Here is a 17,865-nt window from a genome sequence, read left to right on the forward strand (position 1 = left end):
GAAATACTAAGGTTGAGTTCATTTTAATGATGAGTTAATTGTACAAGTCCCCAACCCAAAACGTAACGACTAAATCAATCATGATATTTTCACATTTTATGCAACTTCCGTCAACAAAAAGTTATTGTATTTAAACCATAACAGAAATTTAGATGGTGTATATTTAGATGATGTCTTGTTTGCTTATCCTTGACCAAATGATATGGTACTCGAGGAGTTGTTATGTATGTTCAATAGAACGAGCATGTTCTACTGAACTTTGTAGCATTATTTGTCGTCCTTCAGTGACTATATTTCAGCAAAAGCTTTAGCTTAGATGCATCATGTTTACATGAGAAATCTGTTAAGACGGAGAAAACAAGCATCCTTGTATGCACCAAGCCTTGTGATAAAAAAAGGCTGATACTGCCTAATGTTCAATCCTGAAGTGTTTATCTTTCACTAGCATAAAGATGAATATCTCATGAACTAAAACCGGAAACAAAAAGGGATTGACGAAAATGATATCAACATATTTCGCGCTCTAATGCAAGATTTCTAGGCCATCTAGCGCTCGAGCTCGAGCACTAAAGACAGTCTTTTAAGGTATGGGTATGGGCATGGGCATGGCATGTTCACTAAAATTTCAGAGAATGGTTTCCCTGTACCTCATCAAATGAAGCCCCAAGTGGGGGGGACTCCCATGAATATTCAAAATTAGATTCTCTCAAGGTGGAGGGAGTTTTGAGATCTCTACAAATAGTTTCTGCAAGGCTTGAGGCTTTGAGAAAAATGGCGAGTGGTCAGCCCCTTTTAGACGGAATACTTTTTCTGGTGGGCTTGAGTTAATCATGCTCTCTTGAAGCACCGTTGGTATGGCATTATCTTCGGTGGTTTCTATGTAAAAACGCCTCACGGATCCATTTCATGTCAGAAAGTGAAAGCTTCTCCAAAACTGGTGCAAAAGGGATTGGCCTCATTGACACAGATGCTAATGCTACATCCTGGTCCAGAAAAAAGGAATAAAATCAGCAATTGCGATGGCACACGATTACAGACACAAGAGAAAGTCTAATCTGAACAATAAGAGTCAGAAGACAAAATTAATCGATTAAAAGATTTTGACAGTCTTAGAAAGAGATGTCAAGCTACTAATTGCATAATGCGTGCGCATTGCAATTTACATATGAAATCGTTAATCCCGAGTTCAGCTGTACCTTGGAAGGACTTTGGTTGAATAACAAATCCCGCAATAAAGACTTGTCTAGATCTATAGCAGTTGGAGGATGGTCATTTCCATTAGCATACACAAATACTGAGCCTGTCGCATTAGATCATTGGAACCTGCCTGCAACAGTTTAAGCACTAGTTACATAAAGTCATAAAGTTGTGATTGTTAGATTAATTGTTCATGGAAAGTACTAACAAGCTATACAGATATATGTTCAACCCAGGTACGTTCAGTTTTTAATTTTTTTTAACTATATTTTAAGGGCCATATCCCCATGCTTATGTATAAAATGCATCAGACATGGATGTCAGATACGGGTATTTAAAGAAAAATGAAAAGTTAAGAGCAACATAGTTAACAAGTACTATATAGGAATATGGATGTCTTAATATATTCAATGTTCCTGCCGTTCTCACACTTGTTTGAGAGGTAAGGTTAGCTTCACTTCCTTCACAAGATTACAGTTTAAAGACTCAGGGCAGACGCGTATTGGGAAACAAGATGTTGATGCCAAAGATTCGGGCAAATCAATAATTTCCGGCAAAAGTGAAACTACAGAACTTAAAACAGATCAATGGAAATGAACATTTCAAGTCCAACATCATTAGCACACGTCAATTTTCGGAAACTAAAATAATGATTCAACCAATGCAAACCTGAAAGCAAACATATCAAGAGTACTTTGTCCATCTATCAGCATTGCAGCAGCCATAAAAACCTTTGCAATTTAAAAGGAAACAGCTCCATTGCATGCGATATGCTGCACCACCAAAATCGTGCCCGACCAAGATCACCTGCATAGTTTTCAAGGCTATCAACAATGAGGCTTTTTTACCACACTCTTAACTATATCAAACTTCCAGTAACAGCGAGGATGAAAAATTGTAAAAAATGTTTTGCAAAGCTTGATTAGCAGAGATACAAGTGCCGTTATAAAGTAAAATTTAATATACCCCATAAAGGGTTATATTAACTATTTTATATGCTTCCAGGGTATCGAGCAGGACTACGTTGAATTGATTAACAAGATTGAAATCTAATGTCCATCCATCTCCATTAGAAAAAGTTTCTTCCAACCAGAAGAAGCAAGCTGAAAGGAGCATATGTACTGGAACTAAACAAGGAAAGAAAAAAAGAGAAGAACCTTCTCGCCTTCACAAAGATTTTCAAGAAAATCAGTTAGTGGCTTCGCATATTGTGAGAGACTGGTGATGCCATTAGTGTCGAACGAATGAATGCCGGAACCCGTTAGATCAACTGCAGTAGCTTTGAAACCACCTTCCACTAAGAGTGCAATCGTTTTATACCAACACCAAGCACCGAAGCCTCCCCCATGGACAAGGACAAAATGATTTGTTTCCAAATTATCGAGCTTGTCCTGTGAAAAAGAAAGAAAGATCATAATCGACATTGGGAAGGATTAAAGTACACCTAACAAGCAAAGTTACTTATGATAGAATTTACAAATTGACATGAAATGGTAACAAAGAACAGAAAATTAAACAAGACCTGTAAACATGCAGCCTTATAGACAAACCATTAACAGATTGATAGAATTTCTAGTAGGCCATAAAGAATTTGGCCAGAAATTTGACATATCTTTATCTTATCCAGCTAAATTCCATAATTAAATCAACTTCTTAAATAGCAAATTCATTTCCCAGCAGGAATTCAAATCGCGGTTGCATTTTTGATCATGTCTCGTTTACCGTGATTGCGGATATATCGGAAGGCAGCGTTACCGCTATTTTGCAGCGCTATCAAGGTCGGGAAGGCTATTTAAAACCCTGTTTCCCAGAACTCCAATATCCAACATTTAGCGTCAAAATTAACACCCAGATTGCAAAGAATAAAAAACCACAAGTAACCAATAAAAATTTTGATTCATTATCTTCATTTCTCTCGTGATTCCAAAATTTAAAGTCATACAACATCAAAATTAATATAGTAACCCACAAAATAAAGTTAGATGATTAAAACCCAACGCCCACAATAATGACCTGCGCCAACCAAAAAAGCACTCGACCCAATAAATTGCAGAATTGAAAAAGTTAACACTAATGACTAACCTGATTAACAAGCTGATGAGGTTGCAAAAGCGGGTCAGTAAGGGACCTCGCTCTAGAACTGGAGCTCCGAGGCAACTGACCCGCTTTCTTAGACCCGGCACCAGAATTCAGGTACCTTAACGAAGCCGCCCTATCGAACGGCAATGAAGCTCCGCCGTTTTGCTGCCTGAACAAGATCGCAGCTGCCAAAGCCTGCTCTTGAACCACAGCGTCATCGAGCTTGTCCTTCCTCGACGATCGGACCCTGGCCCACCGGTTGCTGGAATTGGCTCCGTTTTGCTGGTGCTGCAACCGTTTCGCGACGGGCCGTTTCGCTACCGTTTTACGAGCAAAGCAGGTGCAAAGGTTTCCCATTTTGTAGGCTGCATGAAGAGTAAAGAAGAGAAAAACAAAAGGCTAAGGAAAGAGAAAGAGAGGTAGGTGTTTTATACATAAGTTTTGCATATGTGTATTTTGTACGTATATTATCATTGAAAAATGTCATGTTAGTAGTTCTGTTAATTTTTTAACCGCACGTGATAGAAATAAAATCAAAACATAATATTAAGTATGATTTTGAAAAAAAATATATAGTTTGATGATCGAAACAATAGTCCTCAAATAATTAGATGACTAACTATGTTGTTTATGTACAAAGATACCCACTTGTTGGGAACTTTTTTTTCTGGGCCATTGAACGACTTTTCCGTCCTTCCAAACAGGAAGTGACACCAATCTCTTTCCACCCATAGAATTAAATAAATAAATTGGAAGTTCCACTAAAATATGTTAGGAAGATTCCTATAACTATAAGTGATCATCTTTTTTTAATTAAAAAGTATAATAATACTTTTTTTTATAAATTTCAATGCAATCATAATAAACATAATGGTTTTATTTATTTTCTTTATTTTTGAACAATAGTGTGACATATTATTATTAGTATATGGCGTTGCAATCTCTGTTTTATCCACATGAGCTACGAAGATAAAAGATTTTTGGAAAGAACTACGGGTAAAAGAAGAAAAGTCTCATGGTACAAATTGATATGGTTTCCTCTACACGTCCCCAAACATAGCATGATTACATAGATGTTACTTCTGGATAGACTCCCAACTATGGAGAGGCTCCAAAGAATGGGAATTGTTACCATTGGTTCATGCATAATCTACAATGAAACTACGGAGACTAGGGACCATCTGTTTAGTGAGTGTTATCTAACAGTTTCCTTATGGAAGGTTATTTCCGAATCTCTCTGGCTTAAGCACTCATATTTTACTATGGGTGAGCATGATAGATTGGGCCAATGGTACTTGGAAAGATAAGTCCTTACTCACTACTACCTTGAAACTTGCGTGGTGCGCTTTAATCTATTCCCTAAGGGAGGAAAGAAATAGAAGATTATACCGAGGAAGTACAAGAAGTGAGAAAGAAATTCTGAGTTTAATTAAGGAGATTGTAGGTATTCAATTAAGAGGAAAGAATATAAATAGATTAGTCAGTCTCAATATTTACATTTGTAATCGTTGGGGTGTTGACCATTAAATTTTGTTGTAAGTAGATTGTCCATTATCCCATTGATGAGTTTTTTATATAGCGGAATTATGTACCTTAGGTAATAAAATTAAAATTATCCATAAAAATTGAAATAATAATAAACATAATGATTTTATTTATTTATTTTCTTTATTTTTGAACAATAATGTGACATATTATTATTAGTAGATACCAATTGAAATAATAATAAACGTAATGGTTTTATTTATTTATTTATTTTCTTTATTTTTGAACAATAATGTGACATTATCATTATCAAATTTATTTTTGCCTCATGCAGTGCATATGTTACTTGTACTTGGTAGAGCAAACTTCCCACTTGCTTCCTCATTCCTTAAGCTTTCTTTAATGGATTGACTTTTTTGATACCCAATTCCTTGATTTAACGCCCATATATGTCATAATGGACGGTAGCGTGCAGGTTGGATATGGGTTTTGGTCGACTAGATCCGAAATATATATCTTTCATCTTAGCTGGAATCTAGTTTGAAAATTATATGTTCTTCATATGATCCGAAAATATATATCATCTACCTGAATCTGACTCCGACTCAATTTTTTAAGATATAAAATTGACCCGACCTTTATAAAATAAAGAAGTAGTTAAAAATAATAATAATTTTAAAAAAATACATTATTATCTTTGGGTCATGTCGGTTCGGAGAGTTTTTCACCCTCCAACCGACCCGATCTCACTCTCTTAAAAAATCTGACCCGACTTGAATTCAATTTTTTTTTAAAAAAATCCAACCTTTTCGGATAAAATCAATTCATAATCTATGCAATTACCCGGTTATCAAAAGTTTATTTTAATTTCAGTAATTCATTAAATTTTATCGTATTTATGTATTTTTATGTATCATAATTACATCTGAAATGTTTTATAATTATATATTTAATAAATTATTAACATATTCATGTATCTGCGTCATATAATAAGACTTTTAAATCTTTGATCTCAAAATATATATTTATAGAAAATATAATGGATGCTATAGTAAATACTAAATTCAACGACAACTAAAATTATTTCTGATAAAATTGTTGCAAGTCGTCAACTTTTTTAAAATCAAGTTGAAAAAAAATAAAATGGTATCCTAATTATAAGATATTATTTTATTGAGTCCTCTAACTATCGACCGTTAAAAAATGATCTCCTAACTACAAAATGTTATTTTGTTGAGTCCCTTAACTATTATGTTCCAAATTTGTTATTTTCTGTTAAAAATTTGATAACCGTCTGAGCTGGATGTTAATATACTGTCCGAGCTATGTTGATCTAAGAATCTCAAACGATTATTATATCTCATATAGTAGATTAATATCTAGCTCAAACTGTCATCAATCTTTTAATGTATAAAAGATAAGTTTAGAACATAATGAATAGTAAGGTGACAATTTGAAAACTTTTAATAATCGATAGATTCAATTAAATAATATTCTATAGTTAATAGATCATTTTATAATTTTTGATAATCAGAGAACTCAATTGTTTCCATTTTCATAGCAAGAGAATATATTTTGTGTGACGCTGAGGGGCAAAAGTGAGGAATAATTTATTGAATGAGATGGGAAGAAAGCAAGGGTTTGAATTAGGGGTGTATTCGGTTTGGTTTGGTTCGGTTCGATTTTTTATTAAAAATTGAATCGAACCGAAATAAACGGTTTTTTAAAATTTAAACCAAAACCATAATCGAATGGTTAAAAAACCGAAAAAACCGAAACCGGTTTTTTCGGTTCGGTTTGGTTTTTCGGTTTTTCAATGAAAAAATTACTTGAAATTATAATTTTTTTAAAAAAAATTGCCTATTCGATTCAATATGGAACAAATGGGTTCTATATAGAAAACTCAAACCGAATCAAAATAATTAAGACTTTAAACCAAACTGTATTATGTCAAACCGAACCAAATCGAATCAAACCGTTTTACTCGATTCATATTAATTTTTTAATTTTCTTAATTTCGTGGTTCATCTCTAGTTTAAATAATCATGGCTAACATGATGGCACATGATCCCAGTAAACTCACCTGCACAACCAATTAAACACCTGCTAATTGGCTCGCTTAACCCTTTATCCCCCTTAATTTTTTATTTAAAATTATATCTAAAATTGAGTCAATGATTTGAATGTGGAAACATATTAAACAAATTCATTTTGTGACGCAATTAGTATTAGATTTAACGTAAATAAAAAAGTTTTTTTTTTATTTAGTGGAATGAGGTATTAGGTACCTTAAGTAAAGTTAGGGGTTCGAATATTGACATTTGCGAATGGAGCAAACTGGACTGAGAGGGTCGCTCTTGTCTCTACAGTATCCGATCTGGATTAGTCGGTCAATAGATCGATACCAATTATTAATTTAAAAAAAATATTTTGATCCAAAGGTTATTAAGGGATCACAAAGTAACAAGATCAGCTGTCATTAACCAATTTGAGCCGTTCGATTTTGTAGTCCAAATTATTGTACTTCACTTGATGCGGGTGTCATGATCATTTGTGACACCTGACAGCTCTTATATGTTGACCTTTTTTTTATCATAAAGTCTCAGTCTTATTATTATTGGTTAATATTATTGATAACAATGATTAAACGATTATAGAACATTAAGAAGAAAATCTAAAATACACAAATTTATATAAAAAATATTTGAAAATTTACATATAAATAAGGAAAATTTTACATTGACAAAAAATACAAAAAGATTTTACATCAAATTCTAAAAATCTAACTATATGTATTTATATAAATACTAATTTTAATTGAATAAAATTATACCATATCACGAGAGGTCTCGTTTAACGTGACTTTTTAAATGTACTTTTAGTTAAAAAATTCGTTTTAACTGTAAAATAATACTAAATGGATAAAAATGAAAAAAAAATACGGTAGAAACGGTCGGTGGTTTAAATCTAACTGCAAAAGCTATAATTTGTATTTTTTTTTATTTTCAACTTTGTGTTTGGAAGAAAATTATAATTTTACCCTTATTAATGCATGAACTCCACTCAATTATGTATTTACATTTTATTTTAATAATTTAATATTAACACATGTTAAAAATATTTTGATGTTTCGATATAACAAATAAAGTTTAAATGAATTTTAAGATTTTATATTCGATTTCAAATTTATATATTTGATTAAATTATTCGAATATCAAAAATATTACTCAAAGTTTTCAAATGTCAATTTTAATCCTTAAGTGTAAAATTGTGTTTTAATCTTAAAATATTTTTGAAACAATTTTTACAAAGTATTTCGAACCATAATCGGGCCAAAAATGATTTTTACAAAGGGAGATACTGATACACTATTGGATGTATCGATGCACCCTCAACTTCGAATTTAATTTGGGTATTGATACACAACTGATGTACCAATACACTTCTGGCTCCGAGAAACATCGAATGTAATTTGGGTACCGATACACTCTTGAGTGTATTGATACACCAGGTCAAACAACGGTCGAAATATTTCAATTTTACATTGAGTGTATCGATACACTTTGATAGTGTATCGATACACCTACGCTCCCAACTAATTTTTTAAATAGTATTAACACCACAATGGCTCTATTGACTTCACCAATTATCCCCAACGTTCAAAAGTGATACAAGGTGTATTTAAACAAGCTCAGGAGCCATTGATCAATTACAAAAACAAGAATTGAGAGAGAATCAAAGAGAAAGCATTAAACATCAAGTTTGAACATTTTAAGCCTATTTTTCATTCAATATTCATTTTGCTTTTAATAACACATTTTGTACTCAATTGTATTCATTATTGAGTGTTATTTCTTTGTTCTATAATTGTGCAAACATCTTGTCTTGTGAGGTTTTTCTGTAAGTTTACGAAATTTTTATTGTTCTATTTGGGAGAGAGTATTCTCAAGAATCTGGGGAATAATTATCGATGGAGTTGTAAGGTTACTCTTTGTCCTCAAAAGAAAGTCAAATTAGTGAATTTATGGAAAATCCTTAGTGTGGATAGCTAAGGTAGTGGACGTAGACTTTGGTTGAGAAAGTTTAACCATTCTAAATCGTTGTGCAAATATTTTCTATTTTCTGCAAAAGCTTCCACCAAATTTTTAATTGTCAATTCACCCCCTCTTGGCTATTTCGTCGATCGATTAACTCAACAACATTCTTAAAAAATAATTTATTACTTAATAAATTATTTTAATTATTTAAAAGTAAATAAAATTAATGGTTAATATATTGAAATATTAATAAAATATTTTATATCCACGTGTTAAAAAGTATTGATAATATATATTTTTTAATAAAATTTTTAATTTATAAAAATATTATTAATAAATTATTTTAAAATATCTTTTATTTTTATTATAGTTTAAGTGATATATTTTATATATCATAGTATTAATAAGTATAAATATAATTTAAATTCTATATTTTAAATTTATAATATAATGTCTATAATGAACATTTTATCTTTTTAAACTTACTTTTTAACAACAATCCCTAACATTTAAATTTTAAATTATATTTTTAAACAATACTTTTAAAAGTTTTTTTTCTATCCTACTTTTTTAAATTTACTTTTTAAAGGTGATGCCAAATTGGCCCTTAATAAATTCAATGATGAATTACAATTATAGAGACTATAGACACGTAAACATCTACCGTAATCTTTATATTGTATATTTATTTTTTGGTAAACTATATGTTTAGTACATAAACTATTAATTTTGATCATTTTAAGTACTTAAATTTTTGTTTTTTCAAAACAATATCTAATGTTTAGTTTATGTTTCATTTTAGTATCCTGCCGCTAAAAACTTAACAGACGAACTCGTCGATTGCAGTGTCTACAGTCATCAGTCGTTACATGCATCGACCAATGAAGCCCAAAATTTTTAACTCATACCATTTCAACTCCATTAACGTGATTTTGACCTCCGTTTCACCAAAAAACATCTCAATCTCCCTAAATCAACGATGAAATCTCAATTTTTTCATCCTATAAAAAGCCAGGTCCATCGTACCAAGTCCATCGTACGATGGACCTCTCATGGTCCATCATTTGAATTGGTCGTCTGTCCACCACTGTGCGTTAAATTTTTAACAACATATACTAAAATGAAATAAAAACTAAATGTTAGGTATGATTTTTTAAAAATAAAAGTTTAGATACTAAATAGACTAAGAGTAATAGTGTAAGTGCTGAGCATATAATTTATCCTTTAATTTTACTAGACTGGATATATCATTTTTGTCTGTTCTTTCCCAGCTTTGTGGCAGAAGATATTGTCTGCCATTGTTATGCGAAGCCCAAGGAAGAAAACGTTTTATCCTATTGCAAAGATATATAATTTACATGTATAATATATACGTGTGTATATATATATATATTAAGCCCCTTGAATGGAAGTTCAAATGGTTTCTGCCAATGCACGTAACATGTTCGACCTTTGGTCAAGTTGAAGCCAGAAAGTGAAGATGTCTGCAAAGTTGATGAATTCAGATGGAAACCCAGATTTGCAGAAGTAATTTGGGTGCATTAATGGACTGTTTCACCATTTTCTTTGCAGCCCACGTTGCCACTTCGAACCACAAAGGCTTTCTACCGGGTAATTTAGCTCTCTGCAATTACTTGCCATTTTGTTCTGAAAACAAGTTTTGGCTTTGCTTATAACATTGTAGAATGTAGACTAAACCATCTTTGATTGTTTGAATTCTTGTATAATTTAATTTTTTTAATATATATATATATATATATATATATTTTTTGTTGATAATTTATTTCCATCCCGAAGTTTTATAAATTCACCTATTAAATTTTTTTTAAGTTTGTCCTTTAACATAAATCTTACATCCTCCCTGATTTCAATAGTTTATTTCTATTTGCTATACTTTTTTACGTAAAATTGTAAATTTCATCCCAAACGTGGAAAAGTTTGTCCAATTAATATGTAGAGAATTAGTAAACATTAGCAGTTTAGTCATTTATATGCAACAGATTAGTGAAAGTTAATTGTTTGAGTTCATGAGTTTGTTTTAATTTCGTAATTTTATTATATTACGAGGGTTAAATTCTGTCAAATTAGAGGACTAACTCGTCGGTTTTGGTAAGTGAGGGGATGAAATTCATCATTAGACTTATTTTTTCCATGGCTGACATTCATTGTTCGTCTAGGTTCAAATGGGAAGCATGGAAATAATCTCAAAACAGTTGTGAAAGAGAAACAAATGTTGTCCTTCAAATCACCCCGAACTTCCTTTTCGTCGTCCACTTGTTCGTCAAATTACTCATCTGCTGACTGCACCAAACCATCTCGAGCTGATCGACATCGATCACCGGATTTCGTGAAATCCCGGAGCAAGTATGTCCTTATACTTTGTGTTTTGGTCAGATCTCTATTCTGACTACCAATATGCTGACCTGGTTACTTTCCAAAGTTCTTCACTGTCTACATTCACATTGGGGGGTGAGGATACCCTTTGGTTTTTACGCTTGGACGAAAACTTTTGGATTGATATTATTTTTTATCTTCTATGTTCTTTTATGCTTGGTTTAGCGTATTTGATATTACTAAGAAGTCGTTCTGCCTCACCTTTTGTAACATGCCTTCACAATAATTTACCTTCAGTGTGAAGATTTATCATCAGAATGAGTATCACCATTAAATGCTCGTGGCCTTGTATCCATTATATCTGTCTGATAATTGATATCTGGTGCAGGGTTAGGTCAATGAAGAACTGTCTCACTAGAAGCCTGATCAGTAGTTTATCTATGATGTGTCTTAAACTGCCTTGCAGTCAGTGTTAAGGAGTAAATAGTCCAGGTCATTATGCTTGGAGCATTTCTAGTTGAAACAATCAAACCTGGGGAGCATATCTACCAAATTAAGTTTTTTGGCCTAGTATCTTGATTGTCATTATTAGGATAACTAAATCCCATGAAAACTTGGGTGATAGCTCTTACTCACGTTTGCCAGTACTTTCTGTCAGAACTAGGATAACCTAATCCCATAAAAACTTGGGTGATAGCTCTTTTAGGACTTGGTTGAAGTAAGCATTTTCTTTACTTCATTTCAATAGGCATAAAATGTTAAAATATGTCTCAAATCTCTCATTAACCCTTTATAGATATTCCACCCAATTGAGCTCTTAGCCGGGAAATAAACAAGGATAGGGACTTATATAAGAAACTTGGAAAGAAGTTGATATATTTTCAAGTATTTTACCCTCTTTTTATTGCAGAGTGATTAAATATCAAATGAATGAACACATAAACATGCAAAAAGCCATGAAATTGCATACCAACGTTAGACAAATTTATTTAATCTGTCAATCGAAGTCAGTTTTTGACGTCACCGGAACCTAATTGTTGCCTATTATACTTACAAGAGGGAGTGATATTGCAGTAAGTTCATCTTGCTGAAACTTCTCCTTTTTCTGACAGGTATCTGTTGGCTACTTTCTGGTTGACCTTGGGATGATCATTTGGTTTTACCCTTTTCTGGGTGGAGTGGAGTATGTAAGCGTTTTTATTGTTTGATTATCATCTTTACCTACTGTCTCTTCTTTCTATAGAGGCCTAGTTGGTGAGTGTTGATCTATCTTATCGTGATGTAAATCAACCTAAAATCTTTTATTTCAGGTCCTTCACCATCTTCTGTCGGTAGCAGCTGTAGCATACTCTATGTTGACAGGGGAAGGTCAGCTTTATACGTTCATGGTACTCATCTCCGAGACTACAACCCCTGGGATCAACTTGAGATGGTAAAGACTTAACTGTATATTAGTTGATTCCTCCTGTCATTCATAAAATGCAATTTAGTTTCATATGTTGAGGACACCTGGGTTCGTATAGGTATCTCGACACAGCTGGAATGAAGAGATCCAAAGCTTACTTGATTAATGGAGTCGTAATTTTTGTAACTTGGCTGGTGAGTGAAGTTGGTTTACTGCTTTTTGACCCAAACCATTTCGGAGTTTGGCTGCAAGGGTTTGAACCTAAGCTTTAATGCCATGCCTCACAGGGCTGTTGAACTTTGATGTTTTTGGCAGGTTGCAAGAATAATCCTGTTTGTGCATCTATTTTACCACATCTACTTGCACTACGATCAGGTTAAGCAGATGAACACCTACGGACGAGTATTAATCATCATTGTGCCGGTGGTCCTATCAGTTATGAACCTAATGTGGTTCGGAAAGATATACAAGGGAATGAGGAAGACATTAGCAAAGAGGCAGTGAAATGTGTATGCCGGAACCGACACTGGTAAGTGATATTCGACAAAGAAATCCTTCCTTTATAGGTGTAATTATTGTCATGTGCATCCCCTGTTCCACTTTGTTTATGTGTAAATGGTGCAAATAGTGGAGGTAAAAAGCTTGGAACTGTAATGGCTTCTGGTTTCAATGTAAAAAAGATCCATCTGACTAAATCTGTAAAATGATTGATCTGATATGAAATCCGGGCCATTCTTTGGGTTTTTCTATGATGCAGTACCTAATACTTTTTATAAAATTCTAGATTTAGTTGGTATTTAAATAATTATTCACAATTAGTTTACGTTTTGCATTGTGACTTGTCACTCACATAATTCTACGTGTAGATTTTCTCAAGTCGTATTGTCTCTGTAAAACCTCTCTGGGAGATCATACAAGAGCTGTTATATTGATGAGTTCATTTTAGAAACCCAATACGTAAATACCAAGGTTGAGTTCATTTTAATGATGAGTTAATTGTAACACAAGTCCCCAACCCAAAACGTAACGACTAAATCAATCATGATATTTTCACATTTTATGCAACTTCCGTCAACAAAAAGTTATTGTATTTAAACCATAACAGAAATTTAGATGGTGTATAATTAGATGATGTCTTGTTTGCTTATCCTTGACCAAATGACATGGTACTCGAGGAGTTGTTATGTATGTTCAAAATAGAACGAGCATGTTCTACTGAACTTTGTAGACATTATTTATCGTCCTTCGGTGACTATATTTCAGCAAAGGCTTAAGCTTAGATGCATCATGTTTACATGAGAAATCCGTTAAGACGGAGAAAACAAGCATCCTTGTATGCACCAAGCCTTGTGATAAAAAAAAGGCTGATACTGCCTAATGTTCAATCCTGAAGTGTTTATCTTTCACTAGCATAAAGATGAATATCTAATGAGACTAAAACCGGAAACAAAAAAGGATTGGCGAAAACGATATCAACATATTTCGCGCTCTAATGCAAGATTTCTAGGCCATCTAGCGCTCGAGCTCGAGCACTAAAGACAGTCTTTTAAGGTATGGGTATGGGCATGGGCATGGGCATGGCATGTTCACTAAAATTTCAGAGAATGGTTTCCCTGTACCTCATCAAATGAAGCCCCAAGTGGGGGGGACTCCCATGAATATTCAAAAATTAGATTCTCTCAAGGTGGAGGGAGTTTTGAGATCTCTACAAATAGTTTCTGCAAGGCTTGAGGCTTTGAGAAAAAAGGAGAGTGGTCAGCCCCTTTTAGACGGAATACTTTTTCTGGTGGGCTTGAGTTAATCATGCTCTCTTGAAGCACCGTTGGTATGGCATTATCTTCGGTGGTTTCTATGTAAAAACGCCTCACGGATCCATATTTCATGTCAGAAAGTGAAAGCTTCTCCAAAACTGGTGCAAAAGGGATTGGCCTCATTGACACAGATGCTAATGCTACATCCTGGTCCAGAAAAAAGTGGAATAAAATCAGCAATTGCGATGGCACACGATTACAGACACAAGAGAAAGTCTAATCTGAACAATAAAGAGTCAGAAGACAAAATTAATCGATTAAAAGATTTTGACAGTCAAGTTAGAAAGAGATGTCAAGTTACTAATTGCATAATGCGTGCGCATTGCAATTTACATATGAAATCGTTAATCCCGAGTTCAACTGTACCTTGGAAGGACTTTGGTTGAATAACAAATCCCGCCATAAAGACTTGTCTAGATCTATAGCAGTTGGAGGATGGTCATTTCCATTAGCATACACAAATATCTGGGCCTGTCGCATTAGATCATTGGAACCTGCCTGCAACAGTTTAAGCACTAGTTACATAAAGTCATAAAGTTGTGATTGTTAGATTAATTGTTCATGGAAAGTACTAACAAGCTATGCTTACTCAAACTCGGGTGTAGGTGTCGGATACAGATATATGTTCAACCCAGGTACGTTCAGTTTTTTAATTTTTTTTAACTATATTTTAAGGGCCATATCCCCATGCTTATGTATAAAAATGCATCATGGATGTCAGATACGGGTATTTAAGAAAAATGAAAAGTTAAGAGCAACATAGTTAACAAGTACTATATAGGAATATGGATGTCTTATATATTCAATGTTCCTGCCGTTCTCACACTTGTTTGAGAGGTAAGGTTAGCTTCACTTCCTTCACAAGATTACAGTTTAAAGACTCAGGGCAGACGCGTATTGGGAAACAAGATGTTGATGCCAAAGATTCGGGTAAATCAATAATTTCCGGCAAAAGTGAAACTACAGAACTTAAAACAGACGATCAATGGAAATGAACATTTCAAGTCCAACATCATTAGCACACGTCAATTTTCGGAAACTAAAATAATGATTCAACCAATGCAAACCTGTAAAGCAAACATATCAAGAGTACTTTGTCCATCTATCAGCATTGCAGCAGCCACAAAAACAGCCTTTGCAATTTTAAAAGGAAACAGCTCCATTGCATGCGATAGCATGCACCACCAAAATCGTGCCCGACCAAGATCACCTGCATAGTTTCAAGGCTATCAACAATGAGGCTTTTTTACCACTCTCTTAACTATATCAAACTTTCCAGTAACAGCGAGGATGAAAAATTGTAAAAAAATGTTTTGCAAAGCTTGATTAGCAGAGATATACAAGTGCCGTTATAAAGTAAAATTTAATATACCCCATAAAGGGTTATATTAACTATTTTATATGCTTCCAGGGTATCGAGCAGGACATACGTTGAATTGATTAACAAGATCGAAATCTAATGTCCATCCATCTCCATTAGAAAAAGTTTCTTCCAACCAAGAAGAAGCAAGCTGAAAAGGGAGCATATGTACTGGAACTAAACAAGGAAAGAAATAAAAAGAGAAGAACCTTCTCGCCTTCACAAAGTTTTTCAAGAAAATCAGTTAGTGGCTTCGCATATTGTGAGAGACTGGTGATGCCATTAGTGTCGAACGAATGAATGCCGGAACCCGTTAGATCAACTGCAGTAGCTTTGAAGCCAGCTTCCTCTAAGAGTGCAATCGTTTTATACCAACACCAAGCACCGAAGCCTCCCCCATGGACAAGGACAAAATGATTTGTTTCCAAATTATCTAGCTTGTCCTGTCAAAAAGAAAAGAAAGAAAGATCATAATCGACATTGGGAAGGATTAAAGTACACCTGACAAGCAAAGTTACTTATGATAGAATTTACAAATTGACATGAAATGGTAACAAAGAACAGCAAATTAAACAAGACCTGTAAACATGCAGCCTTATAGACAAACCATTAACAGATTGATAGAATTTCTAGTAGGCCATAAAGAATTTGGCCAGAAATTTGATGAGCATATCTTTATCTTATTCAGCTAAATTCCATAATTAAATCAACTTCTTAAATAGCAAATTCATTTCCCAGCAAGGATTCAAATCACGGTTGCATTTGTGGTAGCGTTTTCGGTCATGTCTCGTTTACCGTGATTGCGGATATGGCGGTATATTGGAAGGCAGGCTATTTAAAACCCTGTTTCCCAGAACTCCAATATCCAACATTTAGCATCAAAATTAACACCCAGATTGCAAAGAATAAAAAACCACAAGTAACTAATAAATTTTTTGATTCATTATCTTCATTTCTCTCGTGATTCCAATAATTTAAAGTCATACAATCATCAAAAATTAATATAGTAACCCACAAAATAAAGTTAGATGATTAAAACCCAACGCCCGACAATAATGACCTGCGCCAACCAAAAAAGCACTCGACCCAATAAATTGCAGAATTGAAAAAAGTTAACACTAATGACTAACCTGATAAACAAGCTGATGAGGTTGCAAAAGCGGGTCAGTAAGGGACCTCGCTCTAGAACTGGAGCTCCGAGGCAACTGACCCGCTTTCTTAGACCCGGCACCAGAATTCAGGTACCTTAACGAAGCCGCCCTATCGAACGGCAATGAAGCTCCGCCGTTTTGCTGCCTGAACAAGATCGCAGCTGCCAAAGCCTGCTCTTGAACCACAGCGTCATCGAGCTTGTCCTTCCTCGACGATCGGACCCTGGCCCACCGGTTGCTGGAATTGGCTCCGTTTTGCTGGTGCTGCAACCGTTTCGCGACGGGCCGTTTCGCTACCGTTTTACGAGCAAAGCAGGTGCAAAGGTTTCCCATTTTGTAGGCTGCATGAAGAGTAAAGAAGAGAAAAACAAAAGGCTAAGGAAAGAGAAAGAGAGGTAGGTGTTTTATACATAAGTTTTGCATATGTGTATTTTGTACGTATAAATATACGCCGTTTATCTACGTAGAAGGAGCGGTGTTGGTGGCTGACGGCGGTTGGATGGTGAGAGCTGGACAGTCTATAAAACCTTTTTCTTTTTCACTTCCTTTCGCAATGGTAAACCCTACCCTTAAAAGTGTAAATTGCCTAACGTTACACGGATATCTATATATATTTATTATCTAACAATTAAATTTATACCATCTTTAAATCTTTATCTTTTTCCCAATTAAGATATTATGCATGCATGTATATTGAGAAAGTCACCATGTGATCCATATATCTTCTTAAAATCGTCGGGTGATCCATGTGTCTTCTAAACATTGTCAGATAATTCTAACGTCTTCAATAAAGTACTATGACAATGGCCTTATATGGTAAAACGGTTTTCTCAACACATTATATGAGACATTTTTCCAAAACATTATTGAGGTGATTTTGCCATTGAAATTTCAATGAATAATATTTGTCATTAAATATTATAATTTATCATTCTTGTTACATAAATTTGGATAAAATACGTATTTAATCGCCTAATTTTTTGTTTGGTTATATTTCGGTCACCCA

At 33.9% G+C, this 17,865-nt stretch overlaps 1 protein-coding gene and 2 pseudogenes across 1 annotated transcript; 1 reads left to right on the forward strand and 2 right to left on the reverse strand.

Moving 5' to 3' along the window:
- Positions 1–700: 700 nt before the first annotated feature.
- On the reverse strand, positions 701–3,684 carry LOC120216285 (annotated as a pseudogene).
- An 8,172-nt stretch (positions 3,685–11,856) lies between these two features.
- Positions 11,857–13,215, forward strand: LOC120216268 (TLC domain-containing protein 4-like). Its single transcript, XM_039213755.1, has 4 exons — positions 11,857–12,319; positions 12,443–12,564; positions 12,656–12,731; positions 12,853–13,215. The coding sequence occupies exons 1-4, from the start codon at positions 12,278–12,280 to the stop codon at positions 13,039–13,041; spliced, it is 429 nt and encodes a 142-aa protein (XP_039069686.1). The 5' UTR covers positions 11,857–12,277; the 3' UTR covers positions 13,042–13,215.
- Positions 13,216–14,021: 806 nt separating this feature from the next.
- Positions 14,022–17,317, reverse strand: LOC120216277 (annotated as a pseudogene).
- Positions 17,318–17,865: the final 548 nt, after the last annotated feature.

Source organism: Hibiscus syriacus, unplaced genomic scaffold (assembly GCF_006381635.1).
Source record: "Hibiscus syriacus cultivar Baekdansim isolate YM2019G1 unplaced genomic scaffold, ASM638163v2 tig00000764_pilon, whole genome shotgun sequence".
NCBI lineage: Eukaryota > Viridiplantae > Streptophyta > Magnoliopsida > Malvales > Malvaceae > Hibiscus > Hibiscus syriacus.

What these genes read in the sequence shown, in the direction of transcription:
- LOC120216268 (XM_039213755.1), top strand. Translation starts at nt 12,278, where the DNA reads ATGATCATTTGGTTTTACCCTTTTCTGGGTGGAGTGGAGTAT. An exon ending in TTCTGGGTGGAGTGGAGTAT is followed by an intron (nt 12,320 to 12,442) that starts GTAAGCGTTTTT and finishes CTTTTATTTCAG; the next exon opens with GTCCTTCACCATCTTCTGTC. An exon ending in CCTGGGATCAACTTGAGATG is followed by an intron (nt 12,565 to 12,655) that starts GTAAAGACTTAA and finishes GGGTTCGTATAG; the next exon opens with GTATCTCGACACAGCTGGAA.